At 47.3% G+C, this 25,790-nt stretch overlaps 1 protein-coding gene across 9 annotated transcripts in view; it reads left to right on the top strand.

The window, feature by feature from the left end:
- Positions 1-25,790, top strand: part of fam184ab (family with sequence similarity 184 member Ab) — a 286,418-nt gene that overhangs the window by 221,179 nt on the left and 39,449 nt on the right. For 7 of the 9 annotated variants that reach the window (XM_038799689.1, XM_038799687.1, XM_038799693.1 and 4 more), the window contains 2 exons: positions 5,773-5,919; positions 20,202-20,319. In XM_038799689.1, the coding sequence (XP_038655617.1) occupies positions 5,773-5,919; positions 20,202-20,319 (265 nt within the window). The remainder of the gene's footprint in view (positions 1-5,772; positions 5,920-20,201; positions 20,320-25,790) is intronic. The other 2 variants (XM_038799695.1, XM_038799694.1) reach the window with 1 other exon arrangement.

Genomic DNA, 25,790 nt, shown 5'->3' with positions numbered 1-25,790 from the left:
CAGCCTTTTCCAGTCCCTGGAAGCTCTTAATGCTCTATGGCCAGAGCAAACAACAGCGGGGGGAGGGGACACCCCTGCCTTGTCCCTCGGTGCAGTTGAAAATAGCCCGACAACCGTTGATTCGTACGCACACTTGCTACTGGTGCCTGATACAGCAACCTCACCCAATCAATGAAGCCCTGACCAAACCCAAACCTTCCTAACACATCCCACAAATAATTCCACTCCACCCGATCAAAGGCCTTCTCTGCATCCATCGCAACCACCACCTCCATCTCCCCCACCCTCTGAGGGCACCATGATAACGTTTAAGAGCCTTCTAACATTGACCGTGAGTTGCCTGCACTTTATAAACCCCGTCTGATCTTCCCCTATCACTCCCGGACACAATCCTCTATCCTTGTGGCCAGTATCTTAGCCAGCAGTTTGGCGTCCACATTCAATTGGGAGATCGGCTTACATGACCTGCATTGCTCAGGGTCCTTCTCCCGTTTCAGAATCAATGAGATCGAGGCCTGTGACATTGTTGGGCGGAAGGACTCCCTTCTCACTTGCCTCATTAAATATCCTCACCAGCAGTGGGCCCATTATATCCGATAACGTCTTGTAGAATGCCATCGGGTAGCCGTCCGGCCCTGGGGCCTTGCCCGACTGCATGCCCTCCAGCCCCTCCATTATTTCCTCAATTTCAATTGGGCCATCTGTGCTTCCACCAGTTCTTCCTCCACCCTCGGGAACCTCAGCTGACCCAGGAACTGCCTCATCCCTTCTACCCCAGCCGTGGGTTCCGACTCGTATAACTTGCTATAAAAGTCCTTAAACACCTAATTCACCCCCACTAGGTTCAGGACCACATTCCCACCTCTGTCCATTACTCTCCCTATCTTCCTGGATGCCTCCCTTTTCCTCAGCTGGTGTGCTAGCATTCTACTGGCCTTTCCTCCATACTCATACACCGCTCCCCTTAGCTTCCTCAGTTGTTCCAACGCCTTCTCTGTGATAACACCCAAACTCCACCTGTGATCTCCGTTGCTCCTTCAGTAGCCCCACTCAGTATCCCCCTCTGCTCATTCCACCTTTTCTCTAACTCCCCTCAAACCACTGCCTGTAGAGCTTCCCACACTGTTGCTGCCGAGATTTCCCCTGTATCATTTATTTCCAAATTATTCTGGTTGGACTTGCTCACCTGCCCACACACACCCTCATCTGCTAATAGTCCCACATTCAGCCTCCATGACGGGTACTGCCCTCTCTCCATACTAACCCGTAGATCCACCCAATGTGGGGCATGATCCGACACCGCGATTGCCGAGTATTCGGTATCCACCACCCCCGACAGCAGAACCCTGCTCGGGATAAAAATGTCGATCTGAGAATATACTTTGTAGACATGGGAGAAAAAAGAAAACTCCACTCTTAGCCGTACGAACCTCCATGGGTCTGCCCTACCCATCTGCTCCATAAACCCTTCGGCACCCTCCCTGTCCTAGATTTTGACCGGTCCAATCCTGGATCAATGACTGTACTGAAATCTCCCCCCATGATCACATTATGTGACTCTAGGCCTGGGATCTTACCTAACACCCGCCTCATAAATTCCATATCATCCCAGTTTGGTCTATATACATTCACGCTTACCACCGACATCCCCAAAAGCTTCCCACTCACCATAATGTACCTGCCCCCCGCATCTGCCACGATTCTCCCTGCCTCAAATGCCACCCATTTGTTAATCAGGATCACGACCCCCCCCCCCGGTCTTAGAATCCAGCCCTGAATGGAATACCGGCCGACCCACCCCTTCCTGAACCTGGTCTGGTCAAAAACCTTTAGGTGAGTCTCTTGTAACATTGCCACGTCCGTCTTCAGTGCCTTCAGATGCACGAACATGGGAGCCCTCTTAACCGGCCCTTTTAGCATTCTGACATTCCAAGTAATCAGCCTAGTCGGGGGGGCGTCCTGTCCCCCCTCCCCCACCCACCTGCCGATTAGCCATCACCCTTCTTAGGCCAGCCGCCAGCTCGCGTCCCTCGCCTCCTCAGGCCTCCGCCGTCCTCGCCCTTGCTTTTGTCCCCTAGCAACAGTTCTTCCCCTATCAACAGAGCAGCTCTTCTCCCCCCCCCCCCCCTCCTCTTCCTCCCCCCTAGTAACAGCACAAGAAACCTAACCCCCCATATCAAACTTATCACCTGCGGACGCCCCACTGTGCTTCCGTGAGCTAGCTAACCTAGCCAGCCTGGTAACTCTCACCCATGGCACCAGACATACTATCTCCCCATTGTTCTCCCTCCTTCCCCCCGCTTGGACATACATATTCAAAGCATCACAGTCCCCAGTAAATAAATAGTAGAAAAATCCCTCCCCCCAACTTCAAATGGAACAGAGTTAACTTACATATCAGAGCAGCTGCTCAAACATCTTATCACAACGAAAACCAAATAACAAAGGAAGGGGCAAACAACAATAACCCCTTGTTGCAGAGCGCACTGCATATTCAAAACAACACAGAAGTGATTTTGACCAAATCGCCACCTCAATGCCCTCCCCCAGGGTTCAGTGACCTTAATCACCTGCTAGCCTTTTGTCCTTGATAAAGTTCATAACTTCATCAGGTGATTCAAACTAAAGTTCCTGGCCCTCAAACGTGACCCAAAGACGCGCTGGATACAACATCCCGAACTTCACCCCCTTGAAGAGGGCTGATTTTGCCCATTTAAATCCGGCTCACCTTCTGGCCAATTCCGTGCCCAGGTCCTGGTAGATGCACAACTCACAGTTCTCCCACACACAACTCCGTACCTGTTTGGCCCACCGTAAAATCTGTTCCTTGTCCAGGAACCGGTGCATTCGTACCACCATCGCCCTCGGCTGTTCATTTGCTCGCGACTTCCTTGGCAAGAGCTCTATCTGCTCTGTCCACTTCCAAGGGCCGTGTAAATGCCCCATCTCCCACCACCTTTCCAGCATACTTGCCACATATGCCCTTGTGTCCGAACCCTCACTGCCCTCAGGGAGGCCGACGATCCTCGGGTTCTGTCTCCTGGACCTGTTCTCCAAGTCCTCCAACTTCTCCTGCAACCTTTTCTGCTGGTCCTTCATTAGCCCCATCTCAACCTCCAAAACAGTTAAATGGTCCTCTTGCTCGGTCACCTTTTCCTCCACCTTCTGAATCGCCCGTCCGTGGGTTTCTAGACCCAGTTCCACCCGATCAATCGATGCTTTAATCGGGTCCAGCGCATCTTTCTTTAGTTTGGCGAAGCTCTCCTCAAAGAACTTTACCAGCTGTACCGTTGACCACTGTGCCACTGAACCAGGATCCTGCGACTCCGCCATGCTTTCCTGCGCTGCCGACTCTGTGTGCGTCTTCCTTGTTTGACTATGTCTCCTTGCATGGCCACATCTAGTCCACTGCTCCATACTCTGATTGGGGGATTTATCCTCACTGTCTCACTCTCCACCGATTTAGCAAGTGAAATGCCGAAAAAAACAGGAGAAAATGTCCAAAAGTTTCATCACAAGCAGGAGCTACCAAATGTGTGACCTCCTACTCCATGGCCGCCACCGGAAGTGACAAATGCTGATCTTACCAGCAATGCTCACATTCTGTGAAAGAACAAAAAAAAAGGATAAGTTAAGAAGGCTGTTTTAAAAGGCGTACAAGTTTTGTTGGCTTTATAAATAGGGAGATATTAGGAAATTTGGCCAAGAAATAGAGTCCAAGATGCCACAGGAAATTTAGGGGGTAAAAAGACTGCAGACAGCAAAGTCGGAGGGATACGCCCAGAGCCTGAGTTAGTGGCAATAAGGATGCCCTGGATCTGCCAGGATGCTCTACTTAAGATCCATTGTCATTTGGTACAAACTTGTATTGCCAGCCATTATCCCATCACAAAGTCTGATGACCTATTTGTCAAGGATAGGTCAGTTGCATATGAATGGCATAGCTCTGTTCTTTTGTATAAACAGGAGTGGGCAATCAGTCAAGATAAAGATAAGGGATTCAAATCTGACCACCTCGGGGGAGAATCTTTGTTTGAGGGGTGGGAGGCGCTTCATGAGAGAGAGATAGAAATGCTGTTATGAACAGTTATAGGAGAAGGCTGTACAAACCGAGCAGAGAGGTCATGAACGTTACCATCAAGGCAAGCTTTGGAAAAGGAGACAGAACAATGTCCATACCAGAAGGCAAGTTGCTTCTTAAATGCATGTGAAAGTGGCATGAGAGCTTTATGTTCTGTTACAGTGATATCTAATGGGAACTAGTGTATTAAGGTTAAGAAACTGCATATAATTTGTTAATGTTACAGCTGAAGTAAAATATTGTTTTATTTCGTTTAAATGAAGTTTGTTTATAAAATATACAAGCCCTATTTCTTATATTATCTTCCTGGAACAAATCGATCTTTCTGCATCACATTAAAACTTTAAAACATTGCGGTGCCTGGTTCAGTCCCTTAGCCACTGTTGAGAGCTGACCATGCATAGCGTACAAAAGCAAGGTGTTCATGTTAAATTTTTATAAAACACTGATTAGATTCCAGCTTTTTCATTTCATTTCAGCTTCAGTATTGTGACCAATTCTGAAGTTCATACTTCAGGAAGGGCTTAGTGTGGAAAAACAATTGCTGGAATGGTACCAAGGATAAATGATTTCAGTTGACTCTCCCTGCACTTAATAAGTGAAACTGCTTCCAGTGGTAGTAGATAAGGGGTGGACATCAGAAATTGGAGCTGAAATGAGCCATTTGGCCCTTTGACCGTGCTTTGGCCTTCAAAGGATCATAGTTTATTATCTATCTCAATTCCACCTTCTATACCCATCTTCTTTAATTATTTTCATACCCAAAAATATATTAACCTCTGTATTAAATATACTCTGTGATTGAGCATTCACAGCTCTCCGGCATAGAAAGATCCAAGGATCCAGAACACTTGAGATGAGATGTTTTCCTCATCTCGGTCCTTAATGGCAGATCCCTTATTCAATGTTAGTGACCCATGTTCCTGATACCCCAACCAGAGGAAAACATTTCTCAGCATCTCCTCTGTCAAGTCCTAAAATGTTTTCATATATTTCAGTTGGACCATCTCTCATCCACCTAAATGTCAGGGAATATAGGCCTCGGACAAATTGTTCACTCCAGGGAACAGTCTAGTGAACCTTCATTGTAATCCCAGAACAACAAGGAGACCAAAAGTGCACACAAGACTTCAGGTTTTACCTTAACAATAGATACTAAGACTACTTTACTCTTATACTTCAATCCCTTTTTGTAACAAAACAAGTATCCCATTTACCTTCCTAATTGATCACTGTACCAAGATGTTAACTTTTTGTAGTTCATGTACATTAACAGCCAGGTCTATGTGCAGATTTTCCAGTCTCTTACCACTCAAAAAATATTCTGCTTTTTTATTTTCCTACCAGAGTGGATAACATTGCTACATTATAATCTGAGGACATAGATTTGAGGTATTTGGCAAAAGGAGCTATAGTGACAAATTGGGTGGGAAATTTAGTGGAGAAAGCTAGGCAATAAGTACCAACAGCAAGAGGATTGCAGAAAAATTATTAAAGTGAGAAGGTTTGGACCTGTTTATGCCCTGGCTCGGTATGAAAGGTACTGCAAGCATTTACGTTGTCTACTTTTTTTCCTATAGTTACCTGAGGCATTCGAATTGCAATAATTTAAATAATTAGATTTAGCTTTATAAGTTAGTGGCTATTAAATTAAGCTGGGAGTTAGCTTCACTTTGTCTCTTTTTAAACAGGACCTATGAACAGGACATGATAAAGAAACAGGAGAAGATGATAAATGAAATGACTGCAGCCCACCTCCGGGAAACACAGTGCATGCTAGCAGACTTCACCAAGGCTCAGGAACTCCTGAAGGATAAAATTTCTTCTCTGGAAATCTTGTATGTTCTGTAGCATTTTTAAATCATTATTTTAGGACCTAAAGCAAATAACTCTGGCATTAGTATTATAAAGGGTACTGATTAATCTGCTATTTAATATTTGAGTGAACATAGAACGTGATGGAAATGTCAGAGAAGGAATAGACCATTCATTCCTCAAGCCTGTCAATTAGAGGAAACATTTTTTCACTGGAAAGGTGGTTAGAGTCTGGAATGAATTCCTGAGAGGGTGGTGGAGACAGGTTTGATTGAGGTATTTAACAGGGAATTGGATTGTTATCTAAAGAGAAAGAATGTGCAAGATTAAAAGGATAAGACATGGAAGTGAGACTAGGTAGAATGCTCTTTCAGTGCAGACCTGATGGGGCGAATGGCTTCTTTCTGCACTGTGAATTAGAACATGCCTTATCTGTACCTTGATTCTATCCATTTGCCGTGGTTCCATTACGCTGAATAAATTTGCCGAACAAAAATCTATCATTCCTAGTTTTCAAATTTGATCTAGCCTGAACAGCACTTTGGAGGAAAGTATTCCAGACTTCCATTACTCTTTATCTAAGGGCTTTAAGAACCTAGTTCTAATATTAAGGCTACACTCCCTTGTTCTGGATTCTCCCACCAGAAAAATATAGTTTCCTTGTAACTACCCTACATAACCATCTGAAACACCAAAATTACATTACCCTTACTCTCCTGTATTCGAGTGAATTCATGTCTAGTGTTTGCACTTTTAAATCATGGTATAATTTTGGTGAATCTGTGCTGATTCCCCACTAAGGTCAATACATTTTTCCTGTGGTGCAGTTCCCAGAATTAACTGAGATCTAACCAGAACTCTGTACAGCCGTAACAAAACGTCCACCCCTTTGTATTTCAGATTTCTTGAGGTGAAAGCTATCATTCCCAAAGCTTTCTAAATTATTTATACACACGGTAGCTGGCTTTTAGTGATTTTTGCACTTGGACCCCTAAATCTCCCTATTCCTTCACAGTTCCAGGTTTCTCGCCAATAGCAAACCTTTGATCTAAATTATATCCAAATTAGTTGAGCTCACATTTATCCACATGGAACTCCCATCTGCCAATTTTGTCCATGCTTCCTGCGTCATTTTGCAGCTTACTGCTTCCATCCATACTATTTACTGTGCCATCTAACGTTTTATCAGAAAAACATAAACTGGGGCAGCACGGTGGCGCAGTGGGTTAGCCCTGCAGCCTCACGGCGCCGAGGTCCTAGGTCCGATCCCGGCTCTGGGTCACTGTCCGTGTGGAGTTTGCACATTCTCCCTGTGTTTGATTGGGTTTCCCCCCCACAAACCAAAGATGTGCAGGGTAGGTGGATTGGCCACGCTAAATTGTCCCTTAATTGGAAAAAAAATGAATTGGGTACACTAAATTTATTTAAAAAAAGAAAAATATAAAGTGGATGTGAGAGTAGACGACACAAACCTATTCTGCCGGTGTCACCAGCAGACTAAGATATATAGCAACAAAAAGATACACAGCACTTTATTCCATCATTCAAGTCATTAAAATATTTAATGTAAATCTGAGACACCAGTAGAGATCTCTGAAGGACACCACGAGTCACATCCTTTCAGTTTCAATCTGCATTATCCCTAGCCTCTATCTCCTACATTTTAAACAATTCCCTAACCAAGCCAAGAGGTTGCTTCCAATTCCAGATGTTCTAATTTTTATTAAAAGTCTCTTCCATGGAACTTGTTGAACTTCTGGAAATTCATGTAAAGAAAATCTGTGGACATTATTCACATTTAACACATTTGTTGCCGCCTCAAAAAAATTGGTTAGTTTTGTCACATGTGACTAAGTCTTTATAAGTCCATGTGGGGGGCTCACTGATCAACATATATGTGTCCAGATGCTCAGCAACTCTGTTGTCCCTAGTAACAGATGCTAATAATTTCTTCACAACTGGCATTAGACAAATAGGTGTATATTTTCTAGTTGATCTCTTGTGTGATGAGGAGTAACATAACATTCTAATCACTGAATCTGCACTGAATAGAAATACAAGGGTCTTTTTTGGAGTGGCAGGTAGTGACTAGTGAGGTACCATGGGGATCAGTGTTTGGACCCTGGCTATTCTAATACGTATCAATGATTTGGATGAGGGAAGTAAATATCACATTTCCAAGTTTGCCAGAGTATTATTCAAATGGTGATAGATTGGGAAATGTTGAGGCTCAAAGGGACTTTGGTCTCCTTGTACACCAGTCACTGAAAACAAAAATGCAGATGTAGCAAGCAGTTAGGAAGGCAAATGGTATGTCGGCCTTTATTGTAAGAGGATTTTAGAACAGGGGCAAGGATATCTTGCAGTTGTACAGGGCCTTGGTGAGGCAACACCTGAAGTATTGTGTGCAGTTTTGGTCTCTTTACCTTAGAAGGATATACTTTCCATAGAGGGAGTGCATCAAAGGTTCACCAGACTGATTCCTAGATGACAGGATTGTCGTATAAGTAGATATTGGGTCGACTGGACCTGTAATTCACTGGAGTTTAGAAAAATGAGAGGGGACCTCATCGAAACACACAACATTCTGAAAACACAGACTGAACATAAGGATGATTTTCCCCTAGGCTTGGGAGGAGGGGGGTTGTCTGGAACAAGGAATTTCAACCTTAGGCTATGTGGTCTGCCATTTAGGAAAGAGTTGATAAGAAACTTCTTCACTCAGAGGGTGGTGAACCTCATCAGGGTCCAGCTGATATTTTAACTAATAGACTGACAATTCTCTACCACAGAAGGCTGTGGAGGCCACGTCACTGAATATATTTAAGAAGGAAATAGATAGATTTCTAGATACTAAAGGTGTAAAGCGGTCTGCGGGAGGAGCAGGAATATGGCATTGATATAGAAGATCACTATGGTTATATTGAATGATGGAGCAGGCTCGGGAGGGGGGGGGCGAATGGCCTACTCCTGTTATTTTCTATGTTTAACGCCATCTAAAACAAAGAACAATACAGCACAGGAACAGGCCCTTCGGCCCTCCAAGCCTATACAGGTCATGATGCCTCCCTTGGCCAAAACAGTCAGCTCTTCCTGTGCCTTATCCCTCTATCCCCATCCTGTCTATGTATTTGTTGAGATTCATTTTGAACGTCGTTAATGTGGCTGCTTCCACAACCTCTCCTGGTAGCACGTTCTAGGCACTCACCACCCACTGTGTAAATAAATACCCTGCTTCACACGTCTCCTCTAACTTTGCCCCACGGACCTTAAACTTATGCCCCCTAGTAATTGACCCCTCCTCCCTGGGAAAGAATGCCTGCCCATCTACCTATCCATGTCTTTCAAAATCTTGTAGATCTCAACCTCAATTGCCCCTCAACTTCCGTCATTCGAATGAAAACAGTCCAAGTCTATTCAGCCTCTCCGCATGGCTAACACCCTCCAGATCGGGCAACATGGAGGTACAGTGGGTGTACCTACACCCCAAGGACTGTAGGTTCAAGAAGGCAGCTCACCACCAACTTCTGAAGAGCAACTAGGGATGGCCAATAATGCTGGCTGAACCAGTGACGCCCACATCCCGTAAATTAATTTTTTAAAAACTCCTCTGCACCCTCTCTAAAGCCTCCACATCCTTCTGGTAGTGTTGTGCGCAGAATTCTGTACAATATTCAAAGTGCGGCCTTACCAAGGTTCTATATAACTAGCATGACTTACCAGTTTTTATACTCGATGCACCGTCCAATGAAGGTAAGCATTCCATATGCTTTTTTGACTACCTTGCCCACTTGTGTTGCAACTTTCAAAGATCTGTGGACCTGAACGCCCAAATCTCTCTGACTTTATATATTCCTAAGAATTTTGCTATTTACTGTATTTCCCCTCTATGTTGGACCTACCAAAATGCATAACCTCACATTTTTCCAGATGAAACTACATTTGCCATTTCTCTGCCCAAGTCTCCAACCTATCTATGTCCTGCTGTATCCTTTGACAATCCTCAACATTATGTGCCTTGGTGTCATCCGCAAACTTACTAATCAGACCAGCTACATTTTCCTCCAATTCATTTATGTACACTACAAACAACAGAGGCCCCAGTACAGATCCCTGTGGAGCAACACTAGTCTCAACCTTCCATTCAGAAAAACACCCTTCTACTGCTACCCTCTGTGTGACTGAGCCAGTTCTATATCCATCTTGCCACCTCACCTCTGATCCCGTTTGATTCACCTTCTGTACCAGTCTGCATGAGGCACCTTGTCAAGACTTTACCAATGTCCATGTAAACACCATTCACCACCCTCCCCACATCAATCATCTTCGTTACCTCCTCAAAAAACTCAATCAAGTTAGTGCGGCACGAAATCCCCTTCACAAAACCTGTCTATCGCTAATGAGTCTATTTGTTTCCAAATGGGTATATGTTCTGTCCCTGAGAATTGTGTCCAATAATTTACCTACTACCAACGTGAGGTTCACCGGCTTATATTTTCCTGAATTATCCCTGTTACCTTTCTTAAACAGCGTTACCACATTAGCTATTATCCAGTCTTCTGGGATTTCACCGAAAGACGTGCTATTAGGTATTTTGGACATTCTGAATTCTCCCTCCGTGTACCCAAACAGGTGCCGGAATGTGGTAACTAGAGGTTTTTCACAGTAACTTCATTGCAGTGTTAATGTAAGCCTACTTGTGACAATAAAGAGTGTTATTATTATTATTATTATTATTATTATAGCCAATGAGGATGCAAAGATGTCAGTCAAGGCCCCAGCAATTTCCTCCCTTGCTTCCCTCAGTATTCTGGGGTAAATCCCATCCCGCCCAGGAGACCTTAATGTCTTTAAAGACCCAATACCACCATCTTTTTGATGTCGACATGACCCAGACTATCCACACACCTTACCCAAGAATCATCTTCCACAAAGTCCTTTTCTTTGATGAACACTGATGCAAAGTACTAATTTATTACCTCGCCCATTTCCTCTGGCTCAACACCATAGATTCCCCCCACTGTCTTTCAGGTGGCCAATCCTTTCCTCGGCCACCGATTTGATTTTTACATATGAATAAAAAGCTTTGGGATTCACCTTCATCCTACTTTCCAAGGACTTTTCATGACCCCTCCTAGGCCTTCTAATTTCCCACTTAAGTGCCTATCTACTTTCTTTATACTCCTCAAGGGTTTCGAGACTGTACAAAAGCCATTTTCTTTTTCACAACATTCCTTGTTATCCAAAGCTCCATAAACTTCCCATATTTATCCTTCGTTCTCTCAGTAATGGGACTTTCCTGAATGCTAATCAACTGTCACTTGAAAGACTCCCACATGTCGATGTTGATTTTCCCTCCAACAGCTGCACCCAATTCAAATTCTTTAATTCCTGTCTAATGTTATCGTAATTTGCTTTTCTCCAGTTTAGCACCTTAAGGGTTACCTCATCCCTATCCAACCGTACCCTAAAATGTATGGAATTGTGGTCACTACTCCCACAATGTTCCCCTACTGAAACCGCAACCACCTGTCCAGGCTCATTTCCCAATACCATGTCCAGTACTGCCCCTTTCCTAGTTGAACTATCTACATATTGCATCAAGAAGCCTTCCTGGATACACCTTACAAACTCTTCCCCAAACAAGCCCCTAGCACTAATTGAGTCCCAGTCAGTATAGGGGAAGTTTAAAATCCTCTACCACAACAGGCCTGTTACTTTTGCACCTATCCAAAATCTCTCTACCTATCTTCTCTCCTATCACTCGCTGGCAGTTGGGGGGCTATTACAGGAACATTGTGATTGTTTCCTTCCTGTTCCTGAGCTCTACCCAGATTGCCTCATTGTATGAGTCCTCCGAGGTCTCCTGCTATAATATTCTTCTTAACCAGTAATGCTACTCCCCCACTCCTTTTACATCCCCCTCTATCTCTCCTGCAGCATCTTTATCCTCCAACTTTCACTGCCAATTCTGCCCTTCCTTTAACCACAATTCTGTGATAGCCACAGCATCATAGTTCCAATGAATCAGTGATCGAAGTTCATCTGCCTTACCCGCTATACTTCTGGCGTTGAAACAAATACACTTCAGACCACTGTGCTTGAGCAGACAGGGTGATGTTGTTGTTCTCTATTTCCCCTTTTCAGTTATTACACCACCTTGGTGATCGGAAGAAAAATAATCAGTTTAGGCTCCCACTGCTATGTTGGAAACTACATGTAGGTTTTTACTTCAGCCTCGGACTTGGCTGTGATTATTATCCTTCCTTGTTTAACTTCTTCTACTCCCTCACTGAATCGCCCCCATCAAAAGTGTGAAAAGGCTTCAAATACACAATGGAGGCATATATTTGAGAAATAGCCACTTAGAAAGGTTGTCAAGAGATTCTGACACCTTTACTATATCCAAGTATGCATAACATCATACTGGAAAGGAGACCAAGTATGACATTACATCAAATGAGTATGTAATTATTTTTCTTTCAACTTCACTCTCTGGCAGATTGCCAAACTGGTGTCAGATTTTAATGTGGTTTCCTGCTGCATGCTCCTGAATGTTGGTTATTTTTATAAATGAACAGTTGAATTCACTGCAGATCCCTGTTACTGTGTGCAAGTAGAATCATTTTTATCAATTGTTTTGACTGAATTTAAACCTAAACAGTAGGACATTATCTAACATTTGTGTTGTGATTATGGTCTTTATGGTGATTTTCTAGTCCTCCCTGCTTGACTGATACTGGCAGATGGAGCCTTAACAATTGCTTAGAAATCTCATGCCAGTGTCCTGCTCTCATCCTGTGGTATTCCATTTAGCCTACTCTTTTGAGAAGGCAGGAATAACACCCAGTGCGACACACAGGGTCCTCCTTAAAATGCAGATTGAGCTCTGAAGACCTCATAAGGGTCCAGCTGATATTTTAACCAAGGGATTGACAAAGAAAACCGTATAACGTTTCACCTGGTGAACCTGTTGGTAAGAAGAGTTAGGGCCAGAAGAGGCTGAGACAGTGAGATTTTATTTAAGTTTATTTCATTTTCCTTGTCAAGCCAAGTAGAAGATGAGTTCTCAGCCGACCTGGAAGGAAGATTTAGTCCTTCCACGCGCCGAGAGCCTCTCTACCTGTTAAAACATGATGCAATCCTCAAACACAGCTTGCTCACTAATGTCCTTAATAAGGAAGGAAATCTGCATGTGGTAGTCACCACTAACTGTATATTAGTTGAAGTAACTGTAAGTAACTGTATATTAGATGTAGTATGGTAAGGCTCCTGTACTAGAGGTAAGGGGTAAATCCCTGCCTGTTGGCTCCGCCCAGTAGGCAGCGTACAAATGTGTGTGTGCTCACCAGAGCTTCTCCCATTCTGGTAGCAGCTGCAGGAGGCCACACATCTCAGGTCAATAAAGCCTCGATTGTTCACTATTCTCGTCTTTGTAGTAATTGATAGTGCATTAATTTATTGAGCTGAGATTTTACAGCGATGGAACTTCATATCAAGTCTGATCGCCTACAGCTGCACCCTCAAGCAGCCAACGCCACGTCGGCCTTCGACGACTGGCAAGCCTGCTTCGAAAGCTACCTCTGAACATCTGCTGAAGAACCCTTGGATGCACAGAAGGTCCAGGTCCTTTATTGACGGGTGAGCTCTGATACTTTTCCCCTTATCCGGATGCGCCTACTTACGCTGAAGCAATGGAGCTCCTGAAAGGACATTACGTTCGGCCGGTTAACAAACTCTACACCAGGCATCTCCTGTTCACGAGACAGCAACTCCCCGGTGAGTCCTTAGACGATTTCTGGCATGCCCTGTACATCCTGGCGACGAACTGCGACTGACAGGCAGTTTCGGCAGTCGAGCATACAGAACTTTTAATCAGAGATGCTTTTGTTACGGGCATGGGGTCGGCGAACATCCGCCAGCGCCTATTGGAAGGGGGTACGCTTGACCTTGCAGCAACCAGACAGCTCGCGAATTCGCTAACAGTGGCCTCCTGTAACGTACAGTTGTACACCCCCGACTGCACGGCACCCTCATGGACATCGTGGGCCCCACCAGCTACCATCCCCAGCCCACCCCAAACCTGCGCCGCGCGACAACCAGGCAACCCCGGGGGGCCCAAATGCTACTTCTGCGGGCAGACCAAACACCCCCGGCAGCGCTGCCCGGCGTGGAGCGCAACCTGCAAGACCTGCGGAAAGAAGGGACATTTTGCTGCTATGTGCCAGGCCTGGTTGGTCGCCGCTGTTTGTAGCATTCCTACACCCCCCACGTGCGGCCCGTGGGCGCCGCCATCTTTTTCTCTGCAGACCACATGCGGCCCGTGGATGCCGCCATCTTTGGCGCCATTTTGGATGGCACCTCTGGACCCCTGCTCGTCGGGAAGCTGGTGTGGTCGCTCATCGCCTGCCAGCACCGCCAACCAACCCGGGGCCTACCAGAACTAGCCGCAGCTCGCCTCGATCACCCTCAACCAGTCCCAGCCTCACAACCTTGCAACCGTGACAACTATGGTGAAAATTGATGGGTACAAGACTTCCTGCCTTCTTGACTCCGGAACACGGAAAGCTTCATCCACCCCACTACTGTAAGTCGCTGCTCCCTCGCGGTACACCCCATTACCCAGAGAATCTCCCTTGCCTCCGGATCCCATTCCATGGAAATCTGGGGGTACTGCATCGCGACCCTCACCATCCAGGGCGTAGAGTTCAGGAACTTCCAACTCTACGTCCTCCCCAACCTCTGTGCTGCCCTGTTACTCGGTCTGCATTTCCAATGCAATTGCCAAAGCTTAACTTTAAAATTTGATGGACCCCTACCACCCCTCACCGTTTGTGGCCTCACAACCCTTAAGGTCGATCCAACTTCCTTTGCAAACCTCACCCCGGATTGCAAACCCGTCGCCACCAGGAGCAGGCGGTACAGCGCCCAGGACAGGACCTTCATCAGGTCGGAGGTCCAGCGGCTGCTATGGGAAGGCATCATTGAGGCCAGCAACAGGTCCTGGAGAGCCCAAGTGGTAGTGGTAAAGACTGGGGAGAAACAGAGAATGGTCATTGACTACAGTCAGACCATCAATCGGTACATCGACGCGTACCCCCTCCCACGCATATCTGATATGGTCAGTCAGATTACACAGTACCGGGACTTTTCTACTGTGGACCTGAAATCTGCCTACCAACAGCTCCCCATTCGCAAGGCGATCTGCAAATACACTGCGTTCGAAGCAGATGGCCGCCTCTATCATTTGCTTAGGGTTCCCTTCGGTGTCACTAACGGGGTCTCGGTCTTCCAACATGAGATGGACCGAATGGTTGACTGGTATGAACTGCGGGCCACCTTCCCATACATAGATAACGTCACCATCTGCGGCCATGATCAGCAGGACCATGACGCTAACCTTCTCAAATTTCTCCACACCGCCAAACTCCTTAATCTCACGTACAATAAGGAGAAGTGCGTGTACCGCACCAACCACCAAGCCATCCTTGGCTATGTGGTGGAAAACGGAGTTCTGTGGCCCAACCCCATGCACCCCCTCATGGAACTCCCACTGCCCCAAGGCCCTGAAACGATGCCTGGGGTCTTCTCCTATTATGCCCAGTGTGTCCCTAACTATGTAGACAAGGCCCGCCCAATCATCCACTCCACCGTTCTCCCCCTGATGACGCGGTCGACGAGTCCCTCCCTTTTCCGGTCGAGTGCGATGCATCGGACGTCGCTCTGGCCGCCACCCTCAACCAGGCGGGCAGGCCTGTGGCATTCTTTTCCGGCACCCTCCATGCCTCCGAAATTCAGCACTCCTCTGTTGAAAAAGAGGCCCAAGCCATCATGGAAGCTGTGCGGCATTGGAGGCATTACCTGGCCGGCAGAAGATTCACTCTCCTCACTGACCAACGGTCGGTAGCCTTCATGTTCAACAACACACAGCGGGGCAAGATCAAAAACGATAAAATCTTAAGGTGGACGATCGTGCTCTCCACCTACAATTACAAGATTTTGTATCGCCCCGGTAAGCTCAACGATGCCCTATCCTGAGGTACATGTGCCAGTGCACAAGTGGACCGACTCCAGGCCCTGCACAATAGTCTCTGTCACCCGGGGGTCACCCGGTTCTTCCACTTCATAAAGGCCTGCAACTTGCCCTACTCCAGTGAGGAGGTCAGGACCGTAACCAGAGACTGCCAGGTCTGCATGGAGTGCAAACCGCACTTCTACCGGCCAGACCGAGCCCACCTGTTGAAGGCCTCCCACCCCTTTGAATGCCTCAGCATGGGCTTCAAAGGGCCCCTCCACCGACCAAAACACGTACTTCCTTAACGTGGTCGACGAATACTCCCGGTTTCCCTTTTCCATCCCATGCCCCGATATGACTTCTGCCACGGTCAATAACACGCTCAATAGCATCTTCGCCCTGTTTTGTTTCCCCGCTTACATCCACAGCGACTGGGATCCTTTTTTATGAGCGATGAGCTGCACCAGCTCCTGCTCAGCAAAGGCATCGCCTTGAGCAGGACGACCAGCAAAACCTCCGGGGAAACGGGCAGGTGGAGAGGGAGACCGGGATGGTCTGGAAGGTCGTCCTGCTTGCCCTAAGGTCCAAACATCTCCCAGTCTCCCGCTGGTAGGATGTCCTCGCCGACGCGCTTCATTCCATCCGATCACTACTCTGCACTGCAACTAACGAAACCCCCCCATGAATGTCTCCTTTCCTTCCCCAGGAAGATTACCTCCGGAGTTTTGCTCCCAACATGGCTGGCAGCTCCTGGATCCGTCCTCCTCCACAAACACGTTCGGACCCACAAGGTGGACCTGTTGGTCGAAAGAGTACAACTACTGCACACAAACCCGCAGTACACCTACGTGGCACACCGCGATGTGCGCCAGGACACAGTCTCCCTCCGGGACCTGGCACCAGCTGGAACCCCACTCAAGGCCTGCGAACCGACAACCCCCCCCCCCCCCCCCGATTGCGCCGGCGCATCTCACCCTTCCCCCTGCGCACCTCACCACAGCCCCCGCCCCAGGCCGATCCGTCCTCCCACTGGTTCCACTCGGGATGAAGATGAGGACAACACGCTCCCGGAGTCACCGGCGACCAAGTCGGCGCCTGCATCACCACAGAGACCGAGTCGATCACAGTGGAGGATCAAGGCACCTGACCGACTGTACCTGTAAATTTCACCTGTATTGTAAATTTTTCCGCCACCCCCGCTGGACTCTTTTTTAACAGGGGGTGAATGTGGTAGTCACCACTAACTGTATGTTAGATGTAGTAACTGTAAGTAACTGCATATTAGATGTAGTACGGTAAGGCTCCTGTACTAGAGGTAGAGAGGTAAATCCCTGCCTGCTGGCTCCGCTCAGTAGGCGGAGTATAAATGTGTGTGCTCACCTGAGATGCTCCCATTCTGGTAGCAGCTGCAGGAGGCCACACAGCTCCGTTCAATAAAGCCTCGATTATTCACTACTCTCATCTTTGTCGTAATTGATAGTGCATCACTGCAGTACTTACCTGGTCCAGACCCACAGCATTGTAGTTGACTCTTAAAAACTGCATTCAAGGGCAACGAGGGATGGGCACATCCCGTGAATGAATAAAAAAATCTCCCGCTGAACAACTTGAGTTCTGGAGTTTGTTGTTTTGTCCTGGTGCCAGCATCTTACCACCCAAATTTCAACACCTATCCACCATCTAGCTGCGTCTACCAGCTGATTTCAGACTGGCAACTGACCAGGTCATACATGTGAAACAAGGAAGTTAAAATCACCACAGCCCAAGATCAGGGAAGTTTACCATCTACCTCAACCTCTGCCTATCCAATTCTCACCCAGAGTTAAAATTGGTATTTTGTCATGCATGCAGCCTCATTTATTTTGATTACACAACTATCATCACAAAGGGGATGCTAGATAAACACATGAAATAGGAAGGGGCAGTAGCATATGGTGATAGGGTTACCTAAAGGAGTGTTGGCCAAGGTTCATATGGAACATAAACAACAGGATTTGGTCATATGGCTTATCTCTGCTCTGTATGTTCTATTGCATATTGAAATTCTCTATTTTACATTGTTTTAATTTGTTACTGACAATATCAGATTGCTAAGCCTAGTAATTACTTATTTTATCAGGCTAGAATGAAATTGTTAAATGGAGACTGATACTTACACACCAAATATTTAAAATTTTCCTCAATGGTATTTGTGACACTTGTATTTCCAGATTTATAGGCAATTGCAGCAAAAGGATTCCTGATCCTGATTATGGCTAAAATGTATAATAATTGGAAAGAGGATTAAGTATTTTACTTTTAAAGCTTTATATGGTGGAATAGTGGTTAACACAGTTGCTTCACAGCTCCAGGGTCCCGGGTTCAATTCCCGGCTTGGGTCACTTTCTATGTGGAGTCTGTACGTTCTCTCCGGGTCTGCGTGGGTTTCCTCTGGGTGCTCCGGTTTCCTCCCATAGTCCAAAGGTGTGCAGATTAGGTGGATTGGCCATGATAAATTGCCCTTAGTGTCCAAATAAAAGGTTGGGCTGGGTTACGGGGATAGGGTGGAGGTGTGGATGGGTGCTCTTTCCAAGGTGCAGACTTGATGGGCTGAATGGCACCCATCTGCACTGTAAATTCTATGATTCTATGGTGCAGCACGGTAACACAAGTGGCTAGCACTGTGGCTTCACAACGCCAGGGTCCCAGGTTCGATTCCCCACTGGGTCACTGTCTGTGAGGAGTCTGCACTTTCTCCCCGTGTCTGCGTGGGTTTACTCCGGGTGCTCCGGTTCCCTCCCACAGTCCAAAGACATGCAGGTTAGGTGGATTGGCCATGATAAATTGCCCTTAGTGACCAAAAATGTTTGGAAGGGTTGTTGGGTTATGGGATAGGGTGTAAGTGGGTCGGTGCAGACTCAATGGGCCGAATGGCCGCATTCTGCACTGTATGTTCTATATGTTATGTTTGCTGCTCCCAAATCCTGGCAATGACTACTTGATTCTGGCTACACGCCAATTAAAATTGCATTCAATTACTTCTATTCATTTGTTACATATGTCTGGAGAGAGGAAAACAAAATAGTCTCCAAAGTGATGTTAATGGAGTACAAGAGGATACTGATGAGTTTAAGTTTCATCTTTATCGAGAAACCAACTGATCTGTACACATTTCAGCACCTTTTCCAAAACAATTCTCATTCGTGAAGCAATCATATGTGAATTTTCACCCCTCAGCTGCAATCTTTCTCGCTAGCTATGAGGCCACATAGCAACCCGGAAGTCCCTATGAAAGCCACACACACAAGTGGATCCTTTAAATTGCTGCATAGTGGCACACTGAAGTAAGTCACGTACTCTAAATTTTTTTAAAGATATTTACACGTCCCGACTGACCTTTGAACAGCCTTTTTGGCTTTTAATCCGATTAGAATTGGATGATGGTTTCAGTTATTCATTATTTACAGCAAGACTTTATTTGCGTTTTTGCAATGTTCCCCTTATGCAGCTTAAAAAGAAATTTATAGTAACATAAATCTGGAAAATACCGGAGAATCCAGCCCCCTGTATATTAGAGTTGTAAAACCTCTTTAACAATGCACTTATCTTTTAAAGTGAAACTAAAACTGAAGTCCTTAACACACACTGCAGAAATATAAATAAGCTTAAACCTAAAGCCATATCTCATTCGTAACACCCACTAAAACAAATATAAATTACTAAAACCCATATCTATTTCCTAGCAAGTGGAATTTGCTTTTCTTAATTTATCAATATCCTCAATTTAGTTTTACTTTTGATCCACAGATTGAAAAATCTGAGGAATGTAGATAGAGTGTATAGGCAGACCGTATTCTCCTTGGTTGAGTCCATATGCAGGCTGATTTAGGCTTTTAGATCTTGAGTTTACCTGCCAACTTGGGGCAAGATGTCAGAGGTTTTGAGGGTATTGAAAGGAATTTTGTTTATCCCCATGAGAAAGGCAGTTCAAGCACCATTGTTTACAAGGCGACAGTCCAAGAGCTGGAAAGTGGGATTAGGCTGGATATGCCTCTCTGTCAGTCAGTGCAAACACAATGTGCCAAAAGGGCTCCCTCCATGCTGTAAATTACTATGATTGAATGAAATGTTCAAGACGAATGTGCCTTTGCTTTTTTTGTTTTTGTTAGTCAAACTGTGGTGGCCTTGTTTTTTTGAATCTCTGATTTCCTGCTTGTGCAAAATGTAAAATTCAGATCTAGCAAGTTCTAAACTAACAGAATCCTCAATCTTCATAAGTAAACTTTGATAAATATGGTTGTATTGTTCTAGATTGGAAGACGCTGAAGAAAAGTACAATAACAGGGAATCAAGACAAGAGGACCTACATCTGATCACTGAGTTAAAGGAAATGATCTTGGAAAGAGACCAGCTCACAAAAAAACTAATGGTGTGTATTTATTAGTTTTAAATATTGGGTCTGACGTATATTTAAGCAAAGAAAGAAAATTGGGTATTATACTTGTATAGTCTTGAAGAAGGACTTACTTTTGCGAGAAAATCATGATTATCGTTCACAGTTGGGTTGAAAGGAAGCAAACTTTCGTTTTCTGAGCCTAATTTTTTCAACATTGAACTTCAAATGTTTAAGTTATTGTTGACCAATAGGTGACTTTTAATTGAATTTATTTCCAGTTGTACATTGGGAAAACTAAAACCATTGTATTTGACTCCCACCACAAGCTTCATGTCCTACCTTCTAAATCCAAAGACCATCACTGACCTTCCCTCACTATAGCTGCCCCATCCTCCCAGCCCATCTATGGCAGAAACCATTATCTGTGTTTTCTCATCTTCAGACTTGCGAACCAAAAGTGGGAAAAACCTACTTGACCTTGTCCTTACCACGCTACCTGTCACAGATGTATCAGTCCATGACAGTATTGCCAGGACTGGCAATCGCACAGTCTTTGTGGAGACAAAGTCCCGCCTTCACAACGAGGAAGCCCTTCATTGTGTTGTGCGCCACTACAACCCATGTACAAATTAAAAAAGACTTGACTATTTTAGGTCTCCCATCTTCCATCCTTTGTAAATGTAAGCCCTTCAAGACTGTTCCCCATTGACTACTCAAATCATGTCTCATTCGCCTACAAATCCTATGCTTACAACCTACATTGCCCTTGATTAAGTAATGTGTCAATTTTAGATTTCTCACCATGATATTTAAATCTCTCCTTGTACTCGCCCTCCTTTTCTCTTAGCCTCTTGAAGCTTTCCATTCATCTCAGCTCCAGTATATCCGGCATTTTATGTTTATGTCAGAAATGGGGATATTTGCTAATGGCTGCCCAGTGATTAGCTTAATTCAGAATTCCTCAGATAATGAAGGATTCCTGGCACACTGGTAACAAGACTCAGATGACGTCCAGACGTGATAATGGTCACGTAAGTGTCAGGCAATGACCTTTTCCAACAAGAGGGAATATAGCTACCTCTCTTTGACATTAAATGTCGTTACAATAATCAAATCCCCAACCATCAACATGCTAAGCATTACCATTGACCTGAAACAAAAGTAAACCAACCACATTGGTTGGGCAGCACGGTCGCATAGTGGTTTGCACAATTATTTCACAGCTCCAGGGTCCCAGGTTCAATTCCCGACTTGGGTCACTGCCTGTGTGGAGTCTGCACGTTCTCCCCGTGTGTGCGTGGGTTTCCTTCGGGTGCTCCGGTTTCCTCCCACAGTCCAAAGATGTGCAGGTTAGGTAGATCGGCCATGCTAAATTGCCCTTAGTTTCCAAAATTGCCCTTAGTATTGGGTGGGGTTGCTGGGTTATGGGGATAGAATGGAGGTGTGGGCTTGGGTAGGGTGCTGTGGTTAATCACAATACTAGTAATTCACACTGTGTTATATTGTATGTGTTGTGTCTCTGTAAGCTCGGTATACGAGCAGTTGCACGGCTCTGCCCATAGGGGGAGATGTGGAGTTTGTACTGGGCTCCACCCATGGTTCCGCCCATGGCTCCTCCCGCTAACTGGAAGTATAAAGATCTGCAGTTGTGAGCCTGCTGCCAGTTCATCTCGTCGCAGGCAGGCTCAGTTGTAAGACTATTAAAACCACTGTTCACTTCCAACCACGTGTCTTGTGAATTGATGGTCACATCAATTTAATAGTCTTAGGAAACTTGAAGAAATGACTATGGAATCAGCCCTCAAACCTGATCGACTAGAACTCGACCCGCAGGCTGCAGAGGCGAAATAAATCTTTCAGCACTGGCTCAGATGTTTCAAGGCCTTCCTGGCTGAATCAAGCACATCAGAAACTACAGAGGAGCAGAAACTCAGTCTACTGCACGCAAGGGTGAGCCACCGTATCTCTACTCAACTTAACCTCGTATATGGAGGCCCTGGCCATGCTAGATCAAATGTACGTGAGGCCCATCAACGAGGTCTATGCGCGCCACATTTTTACGACCTGCCGCCAGCGCCCCGCGGAGTCATTGGATGAATTCCTGTGCGATTTAAAAGCTTCAGCTCGGGACTGTAATTACCAAGCTGTATCAGCCAAACAGCATATGGAGCTCGCTGTCAGAGATGTGTACGTGGCAGGGCACAGGTCAAACTAGCGGTTGCTTGAAAAAGGGGCCCAGAACTTGGAGGACACAGTAGAATTGGCTACTACCATGGAGGTCTCGTTTCGCAGCCTCACCTCGTTCCCCGCGGACCAAGCGACCCCATCCTGGGCCACCGATCAGCGACTGCCCCAGGCCTGCGTCGCGCGGCCACCCACCCACTACGCAGCCCCAGTGTGCCATTTTTGTGGAGAGCCCCAGCACCCACGGCACCACTGCCCGGCCCACAACGCGACCTGCAGCAGCTGCGGTCGCAAAGGGCACTATGCCCGGGTCTGCCTGCCGAAGAAATCCCCCTCTCCAAACTCTCCCGCAGCCCAGAGCACTCGTTTCCAAAACTCACAGGCCCACAGGCCCCGAAATGCTGCGGCCTGTACTCCGACTCCGCCCCCACCCGACACGTGCGACTCATGGAGGCCGCCATCTTGGCAACCCCCCTCCACGTGGTCAGCCACGTGCGACTCATGGGGGCCACCATCTAGGGCGCCATCTTCCTCGCCGCCCGCCACGTGCGATCCACGGGGGCGGCCATCTTGGGATCCATCTTGGGAGCCGCCGACTACCCGCAAATCAGCGTGGTCACGTTGGACCAGTCGCGTCCGAAACACCTCCGCAACTCAATGATGACCGTTAAAATCAATGGGTACAGGACACCGTGCCTCTTTGATTCCGGGAGCACCGAGAGCTTCGTACACCCAGATCTGGTAAGACACTGTTCGCTCCCTATCTTCCCTGCACGGCAAACTATCTCCCTCGCTTCGGGCTCTCACTCTGTTCACCTCCAAGGGCGCACCATCGCGACCCTAACGATCCAGGGCACTAGCTACTCGAACTTCCAGCTATACGTACTCCCCGAACTCTGCGCCCCACTCTTACTGGGACTCGACTTCCAGTGCAACCTCAAAAGCCTCACACTCCGCTTCGGCGGGCCCTTGCCCCCACTCACTATCTGCAGCCTCGCTACGCTAAAAATCGACCCCCCTCCACTCTTTGCCAATCTCACGCCGGACTGCAAACCCATAGCCACTCGCAGGACAGCCCCTGCAGGACAGCCCCTGCAGGACAGCCCTGCAGGACAGCCCCTGCAGGACAGCCCCTGCAGGACAGCCCCTGCAGGACAGCCCCTGCAGGACAGCCCCTGCAGGACAGCCCCTGCAGGACAGCCCCTGCAGGACAGCCCCTGCAGGACAGCCCCTGCAGGACAGGGTGTTTATCAGAACCAAGGTCCATAGGCTTCTACGTGAGTAATAACCCCTGGAGAGCTCAGGTGGTGGTCGTCAAGACCGGGGAAAAATTCCGAATGGTAGTGGACTATAGCCAAACCATTAATCGGTTCACGCTCCACGATGCGTACCCCCTCCCCAGGATTGCAGACATGGTGAATCAGATCGCCCATTATAAAGTATTCTCCACGGTGGATCTGAAGTCTGCCTACCACCAGCTCACAATCCGCCCGGAGGACCGTCACTACACGGCGTTCGAGGCCGACGGCCGCCTCTTCTACTTCCTCCGGGTTCCGTTTGGCGTCACGAAATGGAGTCTCGGTGTTCCAACGAGCAATGGACCGAATAGTGGACCAGTACGCGCTGCGGGCCACGTTTCCATACTTGGACAACGTCACCATCTGCGGCTATGATCAGCAGGACCACGACGCTAACCTCCATCGATTTCTCCAAACTGCCCAGAAACTCAACCTCACGTATAACACAGAGAAATGGGTTTTCCGCACGACCTGGCTAGCCATCCTCGGCTATGTCGTGGAAAACGGAGTCCTGGGCCCCGACCCGGACCGTATGCCCCCTCTTACAACTCCCTCTCCCTCATTGTCCCAGGGCCCTCAAAAGGTGCCTGGGGTTTTTCTCATATTATGCCCAGTGGATCCCTCAGTATACGGACAAAGCCCGCCCACTATTTAAGGCCACACTCTTTACTCTTATCAGATGAGGCTCGCCAGGCCTTCACCTGCATCAAGGAGGACATCGCCAAAGCGGCCATGCGGGTGGTGGATGAATCCGTCCCTTTCCAGGTAGAGAGCGATGCCTCAGAGGTCGCTCTCACAGCCACACTAAATCAGGCAGGGAGACCAGTCGCCTTTTTCTCCCGAACTCTCTCCTCTTCGGAACTTCGACACTCCTCGGTCGAAAAGGAAGCACAAGCCATCGTGGAAGCTATACGTCACTGGAGGCACTACCTCGCAGGTAGGATGTTCACCCTCATCACCGACCAAAGATCGGTTGCCTTTATGTTTGACAACTCACAAAGGGGCAAAATTAAAAACGATAAGATCCTATGGTGGAGGATCGAACTCTCCACCTACAAGTACGATATCATGTACCGACCGGGGAAGCTCAACGAGCCGCCAGATGCCCTGTCCCGCGGCACGTGCGCCAGCGCGCAAGACGACCGCCTGAAAGCTATCCACAATGACCTCTGCTACCCGGGGGTTACCCGGCTCGCCCACTACGTCAAAGCTCGAAATCTGCCTTTCTCCACCGAGGAGGTAAAAGCCATCACCAGGGATTGCCCGATCTGTGCGGAGTGCAAACTGCACTTCTATAGACCAGGCAGGGCCCACCTGGTAAAGGCCTCCCGGCCCTTTGAACGCCTGAGCATCGATTTCAAAGGGCCACTCCCCTCGTCCAATCGGAATGTGTACTTTTTAAACGCCATAGACGAGTTCTCCCGCTTCCCCTTTGCTATCCCATGCCCCGATATGACCTCTCACACAGTCATTAGGGCCCTGCACAGCATCTTCACCCTGTTTGGTTTCCCCAGCTATGTACACAGCGACAGGGGTTCCTCCTTTATGAGCGACGAGCTGCGTCAGTACCTGCTCGACAAGGGCATTGCCTCGAGCAGGACTACCAGCTACAACCCCAGGGGGAACGGGCAGGTGGAGAGGGAGAATGCGACGGTCTGGAAGACCGTCCTACTGAACCTCTGGTCCAGGAATCTCGCGACCTCCCATTGGCAGGGGGTCCTCCCCGACGCGCTCCATGCTATTAGGTCCCTCCTATGTACTGCCACCAATCAGACCCCACACGAGCGGCTATTTGTTTTTTCTAGGGGCACTACCACGGGGGCTTCGCTCTCAGCATGGTTGAAGACATCGGGCCCGAATCTCCTCCGGAAGCACGTCCGGACCCACAAAACTGACCCACTCGTGGAGAGAGTGCTCCTACTCCACTCGAACCCCTAAAACGTGTTCATCGAATACCCTGACGGCCGTCAGGACACTGTTTCCCTCCGGGACCTGGCGCCTGCAGGATCCAACTCCGACACC

This window comes from Scyliorhinus canicula, chromosome 6 (assembly GCF_902713615.1).
Source record: "Scyliorhinus canicula chromosome 6, sScyCan1.1, whole genome shotgun sequence".
Taxonomy (NCBI): Eukaryota; Metazoa; Chordata; class Chondrichthyes; order Carcharhiniformes; family Scyliorhinidae; genus Scyliorhinus; species Scyliorhinus canicula.
This window is presented reverse-complemented; position numbering and strand designations above follow the sequence as displayed.